The following is a 16,817-nucleotide window of genomic DNA, read 5'->3' on the forward strand; positions in this document are numbered from 1 at the left end:
CATAGTTCCATGGTGACAAAAAGTTAGACAGGTTGACAGTGTCAGCAACTGCTTGAAGTAGAAATGCAGTGAAAGCAAATCATGATGTGTGAAATGTCTAACAGGGTGTCACCTACCCAGCCTGCCATGGGATGTGGAGTAAGTGGGCTCCTCCACTGGAGAGAAGCAGGTTGGCAACCACATCATTCTGTGGTAAGTTGATAGGTTTGAAAGTATATAGACATATACTTTAGTAATTTCATGATTTACAAGAGAAATGCAAACCTTCTGCCTTTTGCTGCATCTGCCTATGGCCACATTAGCTTGCACTCAGCTCAAGAACATTTTTTTTTTAATGACCCCCCCTTTATTATTTAAAAACAATCCTCCTCAAAATGACTCCAATAGTAAAGTAAAACAAGTCTAGAAATGTCAGATGAGAGAAATTACACTTTTTTTTTTTTTTTCTTTTTCATTTGCTCATCTTCAGGGATTCTATTTGTTATATGTATTGAATTGACTCTTCTAATCAAGTATGCACTTGATTATTTTAAAGGACTTGAGGACTTGGTCAGGCTTGTACTTTGCTCTGCTTACTGCATCCCTTTCTAATGTTGACAGTCAACTTTCTAGAAGATGGCTGGTGGAAAGTTTCAGAAGACTCTGGGGAGAGGAACCCAGTGGACAGATGGGAGAAATCAAATTCTTTCATTCCATTTGGAATCTTTCTAGCCTCTGGCAAGAGCCTTAAACCTTGTTATGGAACAGGGAGCAGGAAAAATACTGAGGTTTACACCTTGTTCTTCAAGGATACTCTCTTTTTGGTCTCAGCCACACTACAAAAAGTAGTTTTATTTTTCTCATTTAATTCCATTCCCTGGGTAGAAATTTTTGAATAGAGATGCTGCAGGACACTCTGCACCACCACATTGTCTTGCTAGGAAAAATGACTGTGACTCTCACACCTTTCTGGCCCTTTTATTTCTTCTTTTGGTGAGCCTGCCTAGCTGCTAATTCCAGGGAAAACTGTGAATGCTAGTATTCATTGACTCCTCATTGACTCCAGGCTAGATTTGTGTAGATGGCTACATGGGAGGAAGATAAAGCATAAATAAAATGTACTCCTTCCACTCTCACCCTAAAAGGTCCAGACATGTGTAGTACAGAGCTGAAATGTTTCTGCTTCAATTGCAGATGAGCTGTGTTGGGAGTGTCAGAAAAGGCACTACTCATTAATTCAGTCTGTCATTTCTTATCCTCTAAGAAACACTTATCATCTGTATTTGGTGTCCTTTCCCATTTGTAAAAGTGAAATTGGACAGGTGAGCCGGTACCTAATAATACTAAAGAAAAAACAGAAACAGTGAGATTTTGAAGAGTGAGCAGGTCAGAATGGAAGAATAGAAAACAATAAAAACAAATGTAGGTGGTAGGGTAAAGCCACCTGTAGATAAATGTCTGTTAGAGATAATATTCAATAGAAAATGAAAGAGTCGCAGGAAAAACTGCAACTGTCCATTAGCAGTGGAACTGGAAGACTTGGGAAAATACAGCATTAAAATACATGTGGAATGATAAAAAGAAGAGTAAAATGTGAAAAAAAGCCTTCTTTAATACTGTGGGAATTTTATTTTTCTACACATAACTCCAGGATATAGTGATTATTTAGGGGTTTCAAATTACTGCATAAGAACAGACCAAAAAAAACCCGCCACCCTCAATGGTGAATTCCTAGCACCGGGTAGAGAAAGATCCTCTTTGTAGCTCAGTACCCATTTTAGTTGCTACAGAGCACCAATTCTTACACTTGAAAAGTGAAGAGGAACAATGAAAAAATTAGGAACACATTCCCTGATTATCTATTTTCTTGCCTGGGGCTTTGCTACTGCTGCAAGAACACTGACTTACACAGAGACAAAGGAGAAGGGTCACTTCTGATTGCAGAGAAGTATTTGCTGAAGAACAGAGTGAGGTGTTCCTCTGCATTTGCCAGCAGTTTTAGGTTAAAGGTGTTCATTAACAAAGCATGTAATAATGTCAAAAACACAACTATCTGATTCTCTAGAATAATTCAAAGCAATACATCTCATATGTGAAGCCACTGACATTGTTTTGAACTGAAATCAAATATCCAGATTACATAAATTCACATTTGGATCTTCATGGAAATTCCTTGCCAAGCATTTAAATACTCAGCACTTTCTGCAAGTCACTCAGCAATATGTTTCACCAGTTTTACATATTTCCCAATCTGAAAAGCTTGGCACAGCCCACTTTTTTTTCTTTTTTTTTTTTTTTTCTTTTTTTTTTCTCCTGACAATATTTGGCTATATATTCCAGCTGTTTGTCCATGCTGCCTACATGAACTAAACATGGTTAAACAGACTCAGGGTTGGTCTGAATGCTCCCGCCACTCATGGTGCTTGTTGGGTGGAGGGGCTAGAGCCACAATACAAGCTTCTCAGCATCTCTGCAGCCATCAGGATTTCTGGACACCAAGACGACTTTTGAAACTTGGGCCTCTGGCTTCTCTGGACTTTATCTTCTATGCCTCAGGATTAGGAGGGACTTCCCTCTTCAGCTCACAAAACTTATACCTGAATGGTTGTATGCTGATTGTGTCAGCTTTGTGAATCCCATTTACCCACTTCAAGGGCACAGCCCTTCTAGCTGCAAAATGATCCCACCCCACTGAGGGTGTCTTTCTCACCATCCCAAGCAAAATTTCCCATTTCTATGACATATCCTGGCATGTATGTTCACAAAATGCTGCTCAAACAGACACATCCCTCCAGTTCTGCCTCTGTGTGCACCTGCCTATACTGACTATAGTGAAGACTGGGCTCATCTATCATTGCTGACATGTTTTCTTCACTCTTTTTCTCCCCAGGGTCTTATGCAGGTGCAGTGGTCGCCATGCCATTGGCAGGTGTGCTAGTACAATATATAGGATGGTCATCAGTCTTTTATATTTATGGTGAGTTGCTTAACATAAAGGATCTCTGCTCCTAGACTGGTACTGCCAGCAGTTTTAAGTCTGTGTAACAGGTGTGAATCAAAGTCGTTCTGGGGAGTGGTTACAAATGGGTCTTCCACTTCATTCTCGACTTACTGCAGCTTTTAAAACTTTTGTTTTATAATCTGTTGTATTGTGTTTTAAAATTCTAAAGGCCAAACTACAGCCCATGGTCACCCAGTGACAGGACTGGATGCAGTTGTGCAGGTTGCTCCATAGCACAAACACTCAAGTGTTACATGTCCCAGAGCACACACTACAGCGCATGGGGCAGCATGTGCTGCCAGTGGGGAGCCTAATGCCTCTGAAACCTTCTGCTCTGAGAAACCTGCCCCATGTGGCTGAGTCGGGTTTTCTCTGTCTTCTCTGTAGACGCAGAATGCACCATAAGATTTGCCATTGAAATCTGATTGTGAAGTCCTTGTACACAGAGTGTGACCATGTTAAAATGAGTCTGTTTTTTTCCTTCTCCTGGTCCCACATGAAACTTTGCTTCTGCCTTTTCTCTGTTCCACATGTGCCATGTCATACAAGTGACAGAATACTCAAATGCTTTGCAAACAGGCATACAATATACAGAGTTGGGAATCATTTTTTCTTCCTTCTCTGAGCATATTTTCTATGCAGACTTGGTTTAATTGGCTTTTGAAACAAACTTCAATACGTATAGATATTGAAGTATGGCTTTATTGGTTTTTAAAACCAAGCTTTGCTTTTCCTGCCTCTCCAGGAATGTTTGGGATAGTTTGGTACTTGTTTTGGCTGCTTCATGCCTATGAGAGCCCTGCTGCACATCCAACAATAACCAGTGAAGAAAGAATATATATAGAAACAAGTATTGGAGAAGGAGCTAGCCTAGCTAGTGCAAACGTAAGTAAAAAAAAAAAAAAAACAAAAACAAAAACAACTTTTTAGTGGCTGGTTATAATTTATGAGCACTTTGCACAATGTTAGCATATAATGGGATGGATACCGTCAGCTTCATAAGAACAGCAAAGCTATTTGTGTTGATGTTTAGAGGCTTTTCATCTTATGAAATTTGCAGGATCAAGCTCATGCAGCTGGACAAGTTCAGCAACAGGCAAAACATGTTGTGCTGTTTCGTCTCTTGACTTATAGAGCACCCCCACTCTGGGGAGGGGAAATGAGTGGGGAGAGCAGGGAACAACACACTCTGATCTCCTGATCTTGAGTTTGATAAAAACAAACAAACGAAAAAAACTTTATGGAAATATCCAGCTGCCTTTTGGGTTCCTGCCAAGGATGACCGAAATTCTGAGAGCTCAGGCGAGGATTTCTGCCCTGCTCTCTCTCACAGTACCTCAGTGCATTATTTTAAGACTTCTCTCTCCAAGAAGATCCTGGAAGATCCTGCCAACTTAAAAGCAAAATCCTATTTTCCTATCACACTTCTCTCCATTTGTTTAGGTTACACTTTTTTTGCTAGATGTGAAAGCCAAAGATATTTCTTGATACATTTTTCCTTCTTGGCTTTTAGTCTTGAACATTATGAAAAAAAAAATAACTCCAAACTCTTTCCTGTACATGTTTTGGATAACAACCTTGGTGAAAGTATAAAGTATCAGACTCCTTTTGGGCATGCTCCTGAAAATTGGCTGAAGTTACTCAGGCCTTGTTCGGAGACACACACACTTGTTTCCAGTCATGCTTTTGCTCTTGCTGTACAGTGGTTTTACTGCAGAGGACACTAGTAGCACCATCATGTGTTCACACATGCCTGCAGGCATACTGTTGCTTGTAGAACACTACAATTTTAATGAAAGGTGAATACTAATGTATATTGCCACAGTTACTTGGTTTACCTTATGGTTTCAATTCTATTTCAAGTGGATAGGGATCTGAAGTGTTTGTTTTATTTTATTTTATTTTATTTTATTTTATTTTATTTTATTTTATTTTATTTTATTTTATTTTATTTTATTTTATTTTATTTTATTTTATTATTTATTTTCCTGCTGTATGGAACACTGAAGCATAAATAGAAAGTGGAAACACCAAAAAGAAGTTATATAAATTAAATTCCCTGCCACAGATTTTTTTTTGCTGAATGAAATGAATTAGGTTGAAGTTGCCTGCTGCTGCACTATCAGTTGTTTTTTTTAGCTTGGAAAAGCTAAACTTTTTTCATAATTCCTTTGCTGAAACCTCATTATGTCAAAATGTTGGGAACAGCACAATATTTTCTCTAGTTTACGTTGACTCTGATTGATCCTGTTATCCCAGCAACAGGATTTCAGAAGATCATTTGTAATTTCAGCAAACAACAATAATAGTAAAGTAGTCATCCTAAAAATCTCATCTATTCCAAGAAAGTTTCTCTGCCTCTCTTTTGCCACTAATTCAGGACATATCCTTTTATCCACTTACATTGTAAATTGGATGAAATATAATGGATAGTCCTGATAATAAAAGATACTCATCTCTTCATTCTGCCTTCTGCCTACTCAAAAATGCCTTTGTTGTTGTTGTCGTTGTTTTGTTTTTCCTAGAAATTTAGTACTCCCTGGAAAAGATTTTTCACTTCAATGCCAGTTTATGCAATCATTGTGGCAAACTTTTGCAGAAGCTGGACCTTCTATTTGCTCCTTATAAGTCAGCCTGCTTACTTTGAAGAAGTCTTTGGATTTGCAATAAGCAAGGTAAACATCTGAGATGAATCAGTGACCTTTAGACCCCACCTCAGGAGATGCAGAGTGCTGAAGATCTCCAGATCCCTCTTGAGCAATTTCAGTAGATTATTCCTAGTAGCTGGGATGGCATACTTTTACTGACCTGATAGATATGAAATCTTGTTAGCATCAAATTCTTAGCAAAAAGAAAGAACTGGAAAGTTACTTTCATTGATAAAAAAGAAACGCATCATGAAAAACACCAGGTAAGTAAAGAGAAATGCACATTTTGTTTAGTGTTACTTGCCAGGCAACTTTTATCTTCCTTTTCTTTGTTTTTGATTACATTTCATTGACAATCAGGGGTCAAATTCTGCATGGATTGATATTGCCTGCCACTTCATTAAAGACAGTGTTCCTATACTACCTCTTCAGAGCTTGAATAAGGAATGAAAAATGATTGTTCCAGAAAAGTTTTTCCAACTTTCCTTTAAAAATACCTACTGACTATGTTATAAATTATTTCAATATAGCACTATATTGGTTCAATATAACAATAAATTATTTATTCAGAGCAATGATGCTCTGAATGGCCAGGTGCAACACTAGTATGAAGAAAAGGGCTATTGAGACAAAATGGGTTTGTTTATTCTGAATTCCCTTTCATAAATGCTAGTGTTCACTAATTAAAAACTAATGTAAAACTGACTCAGTGTCAGTATAAGGAGGCTATACATCCTAGAAAATAAACTCAAACTTCCCACTAAATTACTTCTTCAAAGAAAAACCTCTAGATGATGACATGCTGGCCACTAAATTTTTGCAAAACAACGTCTTTTGATGTATATGGAATAAGTACCAGAGCTAACAGTAAAAGTAAGAATCCTTTGCTAGAAAATGAGAGAAGATGAACAACAATAGGCCTTAATCTCACAAGAGTAGAAGAACATGCATGACTTCAAAAGTATGCTTAATTATTTGTAAAATTATTTAATATTTTTGTGTTTTATGTTGAATATTCATTTGTTGCCTACACAATGTGCAGGTGCTACCTTCATTAAAATAGTGACAACTAACAGAGAGAGATTTGTTATGCAGAAAGGTGTTCTTTAAGAACATGAATAATAAAAATATATAAAAGCAGTTCAAAACTGAGGCAGAACAGTCTAACATAGAACACATACGGAAGGGTTTTCTGGTATCTACAAAAGAAAATGTTAACAGTTCTCTATGCAAGTCTTTACTGCAATCACTGGAAAGCAGGGATAGTGCATGATATTTCTAAGGTGAGATTCTCACTTGTACTCTGGCTTCTCCTCCTGGGCCATGAGGAGACATTCACACCACCCTGCTTTGAGCATCTAACTAGCTAAATTAAACCAGACTTGTGCTCTTTTGCTGGTCATTGGAAAGAGGAAAAACTACTTTGGAGCACCAGCTCCAGACTTTTTAGACAGAGTTCTCTTCTTTCTTTTTATTATAGCTTGGGTCCTTTCCTTGTGCCCCTTGCATAGGCACAAGGACTCAGAGCTGGAAAATACCTGGGAGAAAAGCTGGTACTGCCTGGATGGGAGCATGATGGAGTCTCTCAAGCTCCTAGAAACCCTTAAAGCTGGGATAAAGGTAGCCTAAGTTCACCCAGGTTTTGTTTGCAGGTCCTGTTGGAGGAAGGGTCCATAATCCACACAAAGATGCATTCTAAAAATGTGTCTAAGGGAGGGGAGAAAAACGTGAAGAAAAGAGAAACAGTTCTTGATCTTTTCCTCCTAAATCCTGAGGAAGTATATGAACACTAAGCACTCATTTGTCTAATTGCAGGTTGGCCTTTTGTCTGCAGTTCCCCACATGGTCATGACAATCATCGTACCCATTGGAGGGCAGCTAGCTGACTTCTTACGGAGCAGGAAGATTTTAACCACTACCGCTGTAAGGAAGGTCATGAATTGTGGAGGTACTGCTGGATTCTGAAAATACAATATTACAGTTATGTGCTTCACCTGATGCAGATATCATAGTTTGGTCCACATTTTATTGTAATTAGAGAAAAAATTCTAGTTTACTTTTGCAGTTGATTAATCTGAAACATTTAATGGAGAGATGATGTTAGATGTCCTCATGCTGTAAATCCTTACTCATCAGGCACATCCTTTTAAAAAGGGAGGAGGCAATATGCATTGTTAATAATTAGAAAGGCAATAAGGACTCACTCAGATGAGATTCTGATAACATAGGTCTCATTCTGCAAATTTGTATCAACTAAGCTAGCCATGTCCTGTGATGCTGGAGAGACCTCTTCCCAGTGGATACAGCTTTGCATTAACTGGCTGTGTTCCTGTGTGCTATTCCAGCAGAGTCCACTGACAAATTTAGGCTGGAGATGTCATGTAAAAGAAAAGTGGGGGATGGACTGACTCATTTTTACTCAGCACAAAATAATTTATTTCTAGATCAGTCACTAGAACTGAAATATCAATGACATCTGCATGTAACTGGGATATACTAAATTAGAGCAAAAATTTGAAGCCAGATAGCCTGTGGAGTTATGCTCCTCTGCCAGATCCTGGCTTACATTATTTATGGATGTCACAGGCTGCCTGAAATAGAGATGCCTGCAGTTAGAGATGCCACACAGTTTGGCAATATATCTTCACAAAGGATTCTCATTTTCTCATTATTCATTGTATTTTCAGGGAGTACTTTCAGCGTCATTCAAAAAAATAAACAGAAGGATCATAATACATATTAGAAAATGATAATTTCCAGTAATGCCAAAGACTAGAAGTTGCCTGTGACACCCAGGCATGTCCTATTGTCTTGATGAAACACTTATCTGAAAAATACTCCTTTGTTCCATCTGCCAAGAACTTGTCACATCACTACAGCCATAAGAAATTGAAGAAAAAATGTATTTTTCTCCGTACCCTGTTATGTGTTTTATTCTGTGAATTTTACAGTGCTTTTCACAGAATCACTTTTTCATCATTTCTCTCTACTGCTCGATGAATTAAATTCCCCTGTTCCTTGGGTCATTTATACAACAACAGGGAGTAAAAAGTATATTCTGAACAACAACAACAAAAAAAATTAAAATGTCCTGCAAGTATATTCTCCACAATAAATATTTAAATGTTCCTGCGAATCCACAAGGCTGACAAGTATGTTCAAGAATAGCTTTAAGATATGACATAACTTTGAGTCATATTAAGCTACTATTTTGGCTAGACCTTAATGGTATCTCTGTGACTAATAGCAATTAGAATGTAATTTATTCCCATGTGTTTAATTTGAAGGCTTTGGAATGGAAGCAACCTTGCTTTTGGTGGTTGGTTATTCTCATACAAAAGGCGTGGCTATTTCCTTTCTGGTGTTAGCAGTAGGTTTCAGTGGCTTTGCAATTTCAGGTAAGAATAATCTTACTATTGATTTTATTATTAATAATAAAAGTGATGTTACTGTTGTCACTATCATAATTTCTATTATTTTGTTTCCTCTTAGCATGGCTGTTTATGGCATATTCCCTACTATTTCCTAGATCAGGAATAATTTATTTCTGTATCTATGAAACATGTTGCATGTAGAACATGAATCTTTGAAAGAACCTGCTCTATATTGTCTCCATTTTACAACAGCTTTGTGCTGTTTGGTTTCTAATGCCTATTTATGGTGTTGGACACCTCTTATCCTTCCATAAAGGGTATCTTTTACAAGAGGGAGAAAGAATTACTCTGGAATTAATAGTTACTCAAAGGGTATTGGTTGCAACCCCATGGCCAACTGTAGCTGCCAGTTTGTTCTTTCTAGGCCTGTTCCATCTCTGTTGTGTCCTATAACCACCCCAGAACAGCTAGAACAGCTGTTTCTGCCAGTTGCATGGGGCTTGCCAGTCTCAGACTGACTTTGAATTAAAAATAACATTACTCTTATGAAAATGGAAGCCCACCAGCTTGAAAATGACAAGGAGATGGACCTACTGAACAAAACTGACCAGCAAAATAACTGCTGGTCTTCAGTCTTAGCTTACACAAATGGGAAATAGTTGTGCTACTCAGTTATGAGGTTTATGCTTGGCAGGCCATTTCTATCAATCAGTTTTTATTGTAGAATTTTCCCAGCATGCAGCTTTTTACTGTACTTAATCACACGAATCTGGAATTCATCACCCTTTCCTGTGATCATCCATGGTTCATATGACTAATTTTCATTACCTAAAGCACAATTATTATCTGAGCTGATTTTCACTCTTTGTTTTTATTTCTTAATGAAATATTTACCCAGAAGATACGCTATAGTTAGGGTAATTAATTTTCTTACTGTTTTATATCCTGATTTTGTTGTTGGCCTTTTGTTTGTTTGTTTCAGTATGTTGTTAAAATATTCTTTAAGGAATAGGAAAATATGTTTAAAAACACTACTACATAAATAAAAACTTTTTAAAAACATCAGACAAACAAACATCAGACCTTCACTCCCTAATTGAAAATGTTTGCTGAGTGCATTGTTTCAGTATGAAATGGGACTTCCCACTACCAAGAAGCAAGAACAAGCTATATTTTCTACACAACATGGTCCCCATAGGTGAAGAAAAAAGGGTGTTTGAAAAAGGTTAAAGAGTTAAAACATATCTTCCATCTTTATCATTAAGAAAATACTACCCTTCTTATATGTGTTTTCCTACTTGTTTCAGGCTTGTTCAGCCAGCATGGCTGGAGAAAACCCTGCTGGCTTGGTTGCACAAAGTTGACTATTTCTCTTACATGTTGTAGGATTCAACGTGAATCACTTGGACATAGCCCCACGTTACGCCAGCATTCTGATGGGGATCTCCAATGGTGTGGGGACACTGTCAGGCATGGTGTGCCCACTCATTGTTGGTGCAATGACAAAACATAAGGTAACAATTCTCCATGTCTTCTAGGAAGGATTACATTATACAGCAAAAGTTAAGACATTTCAAAGCTTCCTGGGAACTCCATTTCATCATCAATCTCTGCAGCTTCTTTCTGTTGTTGTTTGTTTATTTTAAAAGTCCACTTCTACAACAGTACAGGGGCCAGATTCTCAGCTATTAAAAACTAACTATCTGTGTAGGGAGATATTATTTTATACCACCTCAGGCTGAGTCTCTGCAATGTATCTATTCTACTAGGAAATGATTACGGGGCTGACTTGGGAAACTCCTCTGCAATGCAACTCTGGTAGGGTTCCTAAGCAATCACTGATTTGTGATTAAGATTAACTCAGTTGTTAGTAAGAGCTCAGCTTTTCCAACTCCATGAATGTTTCACATTGCAGAGAGAACTTTCACTGTAGTAAAAAGTATGCAAACAAAAACCAAAATAACAGAACCCAACATTTTGCTATTGTATTAGCCATTATTATGAAATAAAAAATCTTCACAATACACCCCATGTTTTTTTTCTATTTGTAACATCGGGAATCAAACAATGATCACAGTCATTGTTCAGTATGTGCTAATTCATGGTCTAATTCACACATTAATATTTCTTTTTACTGCAAACTTAATGAGACCTGCACTGTTCTTTCAGACGCGTGAAGAATGGCAAAACGTCTTTCTGATTGCAGCCTTGGTGCATTACAGTGGAGTGATATTCTATGCTATCTTTGCTTCTGGGGAGAAGCAGGAATGGGCTGACCCTGAAAATCTCAATGAAGAGAAATGTGGCATAATTGATCAAGATGAACTGGCTGAAGAAACTGAGATGAACAATGAAACTTTTGTAAGTCCAAAGAAAATGTATGGTGCTACCAATCAAAACAGTGAAGTACAGAGAAGGGAATGGAGAAAACAAAAGCAAATAACTCAAGATATGGAAGAACAGACTTCTTACCATTATGAAAATGGAAATTTTCAAGATTTGTCATAGTACTTGAAATTGTAAGGTTTATATAGCAGCTACTCCCATCTCCCCTTCTGCCTAGCTGCCCCAAATCATCTGGTATCCATATGTATTTTCTTAGTCAATTGTGTAAAATTGGCATTGTGGCCAGACACAAGGAGTGGTTATTCCCTTCTATCAGTATGGAAGATATCTAACAGTGGCACTGAGAGAAGTGACACTAGGTCTTCACTCTGCCACTGGATCTGTTTGGGAGAAGCTCCTGTGCCTGGTAGGAAATGAGCAGCCCTGATAAAGGTCCTGCCTGGTGGAAGCCTATGACTGTGGGAGCAATGAGTGCCCTCACTTTCTCAACTGAATAGAGAAAGGACAAGGTCATATCAAACGGTGGATCCACAGTGATATATATGTGGTTGCTGGGGCTCTAGCAGTGTAAGAGTCTGCCCTGAGGGACCCTGTTTTGCCTTTTTAGGATTCTTGTTGGTTGGTATTTGAGCTGCTTAACCCATGTCAAACTGCAAGCTCATGCTAAAAGATCAAAGTGGAGGGAAAAAAGGATTTATGACATGAGACTCTAATTAATTACTAATAGTCACTCAACAACAGGAAGAGGAACATATAACAAAGATGGCACAGTATTGCTTCAACAGTTCCTTTAAATTAATCATCAGACTGCTTTATATGGATAGTCCACAGGGTATGGATAAGGAGATAAAATGCATACTTGTGAGATTTGTCCCCCTCCAAAGATTTTGTGCCAGCATGAAATAATTTTGAATACAAAATCATCATTAGTGATGCGATATTATTAATCCTTATGAAAGGATTAATAATATCGCATCACTAATGCTGGGATTAGGTTTCTCATTCAATTCATTATTGTGAAGTAATTTAAATATATTTTTCTAGTATTATAATGATAGAGTTCCTGATGTCAACCCCAACAATCTTCATTTAGGCAAATGGGCTTACACAAGTAAAGTCTTCAGTTCTGGATCTATGACTTTTTCTTCATCTATGCCACAGTCTCACTGTTGCTACAAATGAAGCACTGTACCATCTAAGACTTAACAGAATTTCTGTGTCTGAAAGTAATTTTATTTTGCTATAGGTATATGGTTTACAATATAAAGTGGCTTTAGCATTTTCCTACAAGTTTTAGAATCAACCAGTGGAGCATGCTGTGTCATCATAAACAGTTAGCTGCAACTCAGAGACCCATTGTGGCATTAATATTCATTTCAGAATGGAGAATTTTAGTAATATATGATTTAAATTGTCTTATCTTATTATTATTGCCTCATTAAATCAAGTGAAAGCGATCTTGTCTAGTCTATGATGTGCTTTGTTATATTTCATTATTATTGTTCTTATGTACCGTATACAGCCACTGTGATGCACACAAGATGAGAACATTTCTAATACTCATTTTGCTGTTTTGTTGAAGCACAATTGAATACCATGAGTGGAAGTACACTTGTACATTCATTTGAATCTGTGGATGATTTATATTCCCTACAAATGTAACTAAACACGGAGAGTAGGAAGTTAGCAAATTCTCTTTATATGTCACTGGTTCATTTCCTACCCAGCACAATCCAATCTACAACAGTATATATGGATAAGTAAAGTGAGGTGAAGGCACATCTAATGTCATTTTAGTGAGGATTTTTAATTGGTATTATCAGATAATTTAATTATATGAGCATTGTTATAGAACAGTGCAATCCTACCTCAACACAATGCAGTTTATTAATAAGCCTCTTCATATATAAGTATAGATATTTATTCAAAAATTTACACTTCAGTTTAGACTAGAGTTGTTTATTTTACTACTTGCTTTTAGAACAGATACAGGAAAATATAATCTTTCTTACAGGTGATAGTCAACATTTGGGGATTTAAGTGGCAGGAGGTGGACAAATGCTCTCACCAGTATATCAGAAAACCTGGATCAGCTGATGTCAAACTAAGTTGCAACATCCATCACATCTTGTGATAGAAAGAAGGCCACTTCTTCACATATGCACAAAACAGACAGCTTCTGCTTCCTTCTTCAATCATGTAGTATGCACATAGTTACTACAGGAGCTCTTTATCTGGAAAACAGCATTATGAAAGGACTTAATATAAGAATCTATCTATAATCTGGCAGAGAGGAAAGTGGAAGAGAATCAACTAGCTTTAGTAACAGAAGACCACACAATGATTTTTCAACTAATAAAGAGGGCAAATGCTACTGTTTCACTTAAAGGAACACAAAGAGAGTGAATGTTTTTGTTACGACAAAGAATTACAAACATCCTGAAAATTTCAGAAATAGCCAAACACAAGAGCTCAGTTGCCTCTGTGGTCAGTGTAGCTGCTATTTCTTGCTGACATACATGTAGGTATGCATCACAGCTGTCAGAAGTGACACTTGGTACGGTGTGGAAGAATCGTTTCATATCCACAAACAGACTACTCTGTTTTAGTTCAGAAAATAACTTCATTGAACAGTTGAATATTATTTAAAACCTTGAAAGAAACGGTTCAAAAATTTTTGAACAAGCTTTTGCATATAAGCACTCTATTTTCTAAACGTAACTTCCACAGGCACAATATTATGTCCGAGAAGCTGAACTTATATTTACATACTGCAAAGCTTTTCCAGGTAATCACATTCAGATATTTGGGCTTTCTCCCTTTCCTTTTCATCTGCTTTAAAATTTTCTGTTGTATTGCATAAACTGTAAACACCAGCACCGGTTGGAGTTACTTTTCTTTCCTGGAAATCTTTGTTACTTAATCAACTGTTTGATCTACTTCATAGCTTCCACATTACTATATGACCAAGAATGATGCCAATTTATTGAGATTAAATAGGCTTCATAACTCCAGGATTGCTGGATCTCTTTATCTGCAATCTGCTTCAAGAGTCTTCTCGTGTGGGATCTGAGAGAACACAGTCACTAAGGGTGTTTCTGCTAAAACTACCTTCTTAAAATATGTTAGAATTTGAAACATTTAAAGAATCAGGAAAACAACTGACATAACCCTAACCTAACACCTAAAAAGTTGCAGCTAATGGATGCAAATAACCCAAATGGTGTTTTCTGAGAAATATTATTTTTTATTAAAATTCCGTTATTTCATTATTTGCAGATTTTTCTTTCCCCATGTCAAAAATTGCTTCTTTGCATTTTCAAATATAAAACAGTACCCGTACACTCAGTGTTTTTATTTGAAAATAGTTTTCTGACTGTAGAAGGAAGAAAGATTTGGTTTATATCAGAAAAGAGATCTGAATCAAGCTAGAGAAAGATACACCCCTTCTCAATGTGAAACAGTAAAATTGACAGACCACAAAATAATAATTTGAGTAGAGGAAAAATAGCACAGTAAGTCCTGGGTGTAAATTGTTCACCGGTCTTTCTTAACAAAGCTCCAGCTATTATTTCTTTGACACCTGTTTTTTTTCCAGGTACCACAACAGAAGCTTAACGGTAGTTAATACTCCTCTTACATTTATGTAAGCATTAAATGAAATTTTCCTTGTAGTAAGAAGGGACAAATTAATGACAGAAACAATGAAAGTTCACCCGAGTAGAAACTTATCCAGGGAAATAATCACTTGGTCCAAAAAGCATTCAGAGTTCTGGACAAAATACATAACAAGCACATCCAGATGTTAGCAAAGTGCCAGGAGGAGTCTCATGTGTGTAACATAATTAATTTGAAAGTAGCAAGGCAAAAATTAATTCAAGGTCATGCAAAATATGTCATGGCTTTAAATGAATATTTCCAGTTGACTCCTGATGTCAGTTAGTTGCAGAGAACTTAAAGTTTAGTCGTATCTGTAAGGATTTTTTAAAAGAAAAATTGTGTAAAAAAACAGATTTCTTGCTTCCCATTCTCACTTGAAGATCTTAATTTGAAAGTGCTATTTAACTATTTGTATTTTAAGAGAGAGTAATGAGAATTCTTTGATGAAAAAAGCAGAAAGCAAAAAAGAGAAAAAGCAAACACAAGTTGTAGTTGACAGACACTGCAGGCAGAGGGCTGATGAAAGGCTGAATTCAGCATCAAAATTCCAGAAACAGAACTTGGTGTTTTGCAGATTTTTGAGTTCAAAATCTACACGATGGGTGAAAACCTAATATGGCACCAAAGTTCAGGGAGTTCCGCTCAGGTCTGATTTCAAAGTTTAACTGTCATAACATCAGGAATAAATAAATTGAGAGATTCAAAACCCTTCATTCTTATGCCATATGAATGCTTATGTTGTGTAGATAACATGACTTGCACTACATAGCTCCATGTGTATATGCAGAAGAAAGTCTGATAGGCTTCTTTCTAAAAATGCTTTTAATTACTCACATACTGATATCAGTCATTTCTTAACATCCAGCTGATAAGAGTGTTTAGATGTGACAGCAAAAGTTGTTCCCTTTTTATCTCAAACTTTTTGGGAATTAGTGCTTATAATGCTTAGCATTTTTACAGCTCTTCTATATGCAGAATTGCACGAGGAATATGAGGAATATATGTAAAAAATGCAGTAAGATTTGGTTTCTCTGTGCTGAACTATCTTTGAAATAACATAATGAGAGCCAACAATTTTTTCCCTGAGAGCATACCATTTGGATATTTTAAGTTTCCCTCATAATAAAAGCTTGACTCATTTAGCCTCTCATTTAATTAGTGTATTAGATATCTGCAGCAGCCAACAGACTATGGTTGTTTATCTATAACTGGGTTTATCTGCTCAATAAAGCCAGAGCTCAGAATCTTGCTGTAGAAAATTGGCATCCATTTTGCTCCTTGTTTTAGGCTCAGTTCTAGCACACAACAAATTTAGAGCTCCTTTGAGCAGGTCACAGCAGCTCAGCTAAATATGTGTTAGGCAAACTAGAACTCATGAAAAATAAATCTTCATTAACTCAGAGTTATGGTTGCCCAGAGGTTTGTCATGAATCTTTGGAGCACCACCTTCAGTAAGAGAACAACTTTTGTAAACCAGGAAATGTTTAAGGTAGCCAATAAAGATAGCTGTCCTCTCAGGAACTGGCAGTCACCGCCAACACTGTGCCAGGTGTTTTCTGTCTGCTGGGCATAGCTGTAATGAACAGCAGGGGAATTAGTCAGAGAAACTTGCTGATGCCACGATTAAGATAAAGGAAATGGGGCTTTCTCTTGTTTTAGGGAGAGGACTTTGATCCCATCTGCTTGTTCTCTGCTGCCTCTCTATCTGTGTAATTAAAAGAAAGATGTCCTCAGAGACTCAATTTATTTCCTGACAGTGATCAGTTCTGTAGTTTGTGCTGGTAGAAATTTGCAGCTTATGGATCCCTG

General features: G+C 37.1%; 1 protein-coding gene across 1 annotated transcript in view; it reads left to right on the forward strand.

Annotated features, from left to right (window-relative positions):
* The window catches only part of SLC17A8 (solute carrier family 17 member 8), a 29,175-nt gene extending 17,151 nt beyond the window's left edge, over positions 1-12,024 (forward strand). The window contains exons 5-12 of the mRNA XM_084506061.1: positions 105-192; positions 2,870-2,956; positions 3,726-3,865; positions 5,506-5,655; positions 7,444-7,576; positions 8,916-9,026; positions 10,389-10,516; positions 11,172-12,024. Coding sequence (XP_084362187.1) covers positions 105-192; positions 2,870-2,956; positions 3,726-3,865; positions 5,506-5,655; positions 7,444-7,576; positions 8,916-9,026; positions 10,389-10,516; positions 11,172-11,510 — 1,176 coding nt within the window. The 3' untranslated portion in view covers positions 11,511-12,024. The remainder of the gene's footprint in view (positions 1-104; positions 193-2,869; positions 2,957-3,725; positions 3,866-5,505; positions 5,656-7,443; positions 7,577-8,915; positions 9,027-10,388; positions 10,517-11,171) is intronic.
* The last annotated feature ends 4,793 nt before the right edge of the window (positions 12,025-16,817 follow it).

The sequence above is a fragment of the Aythya ferina genome (assembly GCF_964211825.1).
Source record: "Aythya ferina genome assembly, chromosome: 1".
NCBI lineage: Eukaryota > Metazoa > Chordata > Aves > Anseriformes > Anatidae > Aythya > Aythya ferina.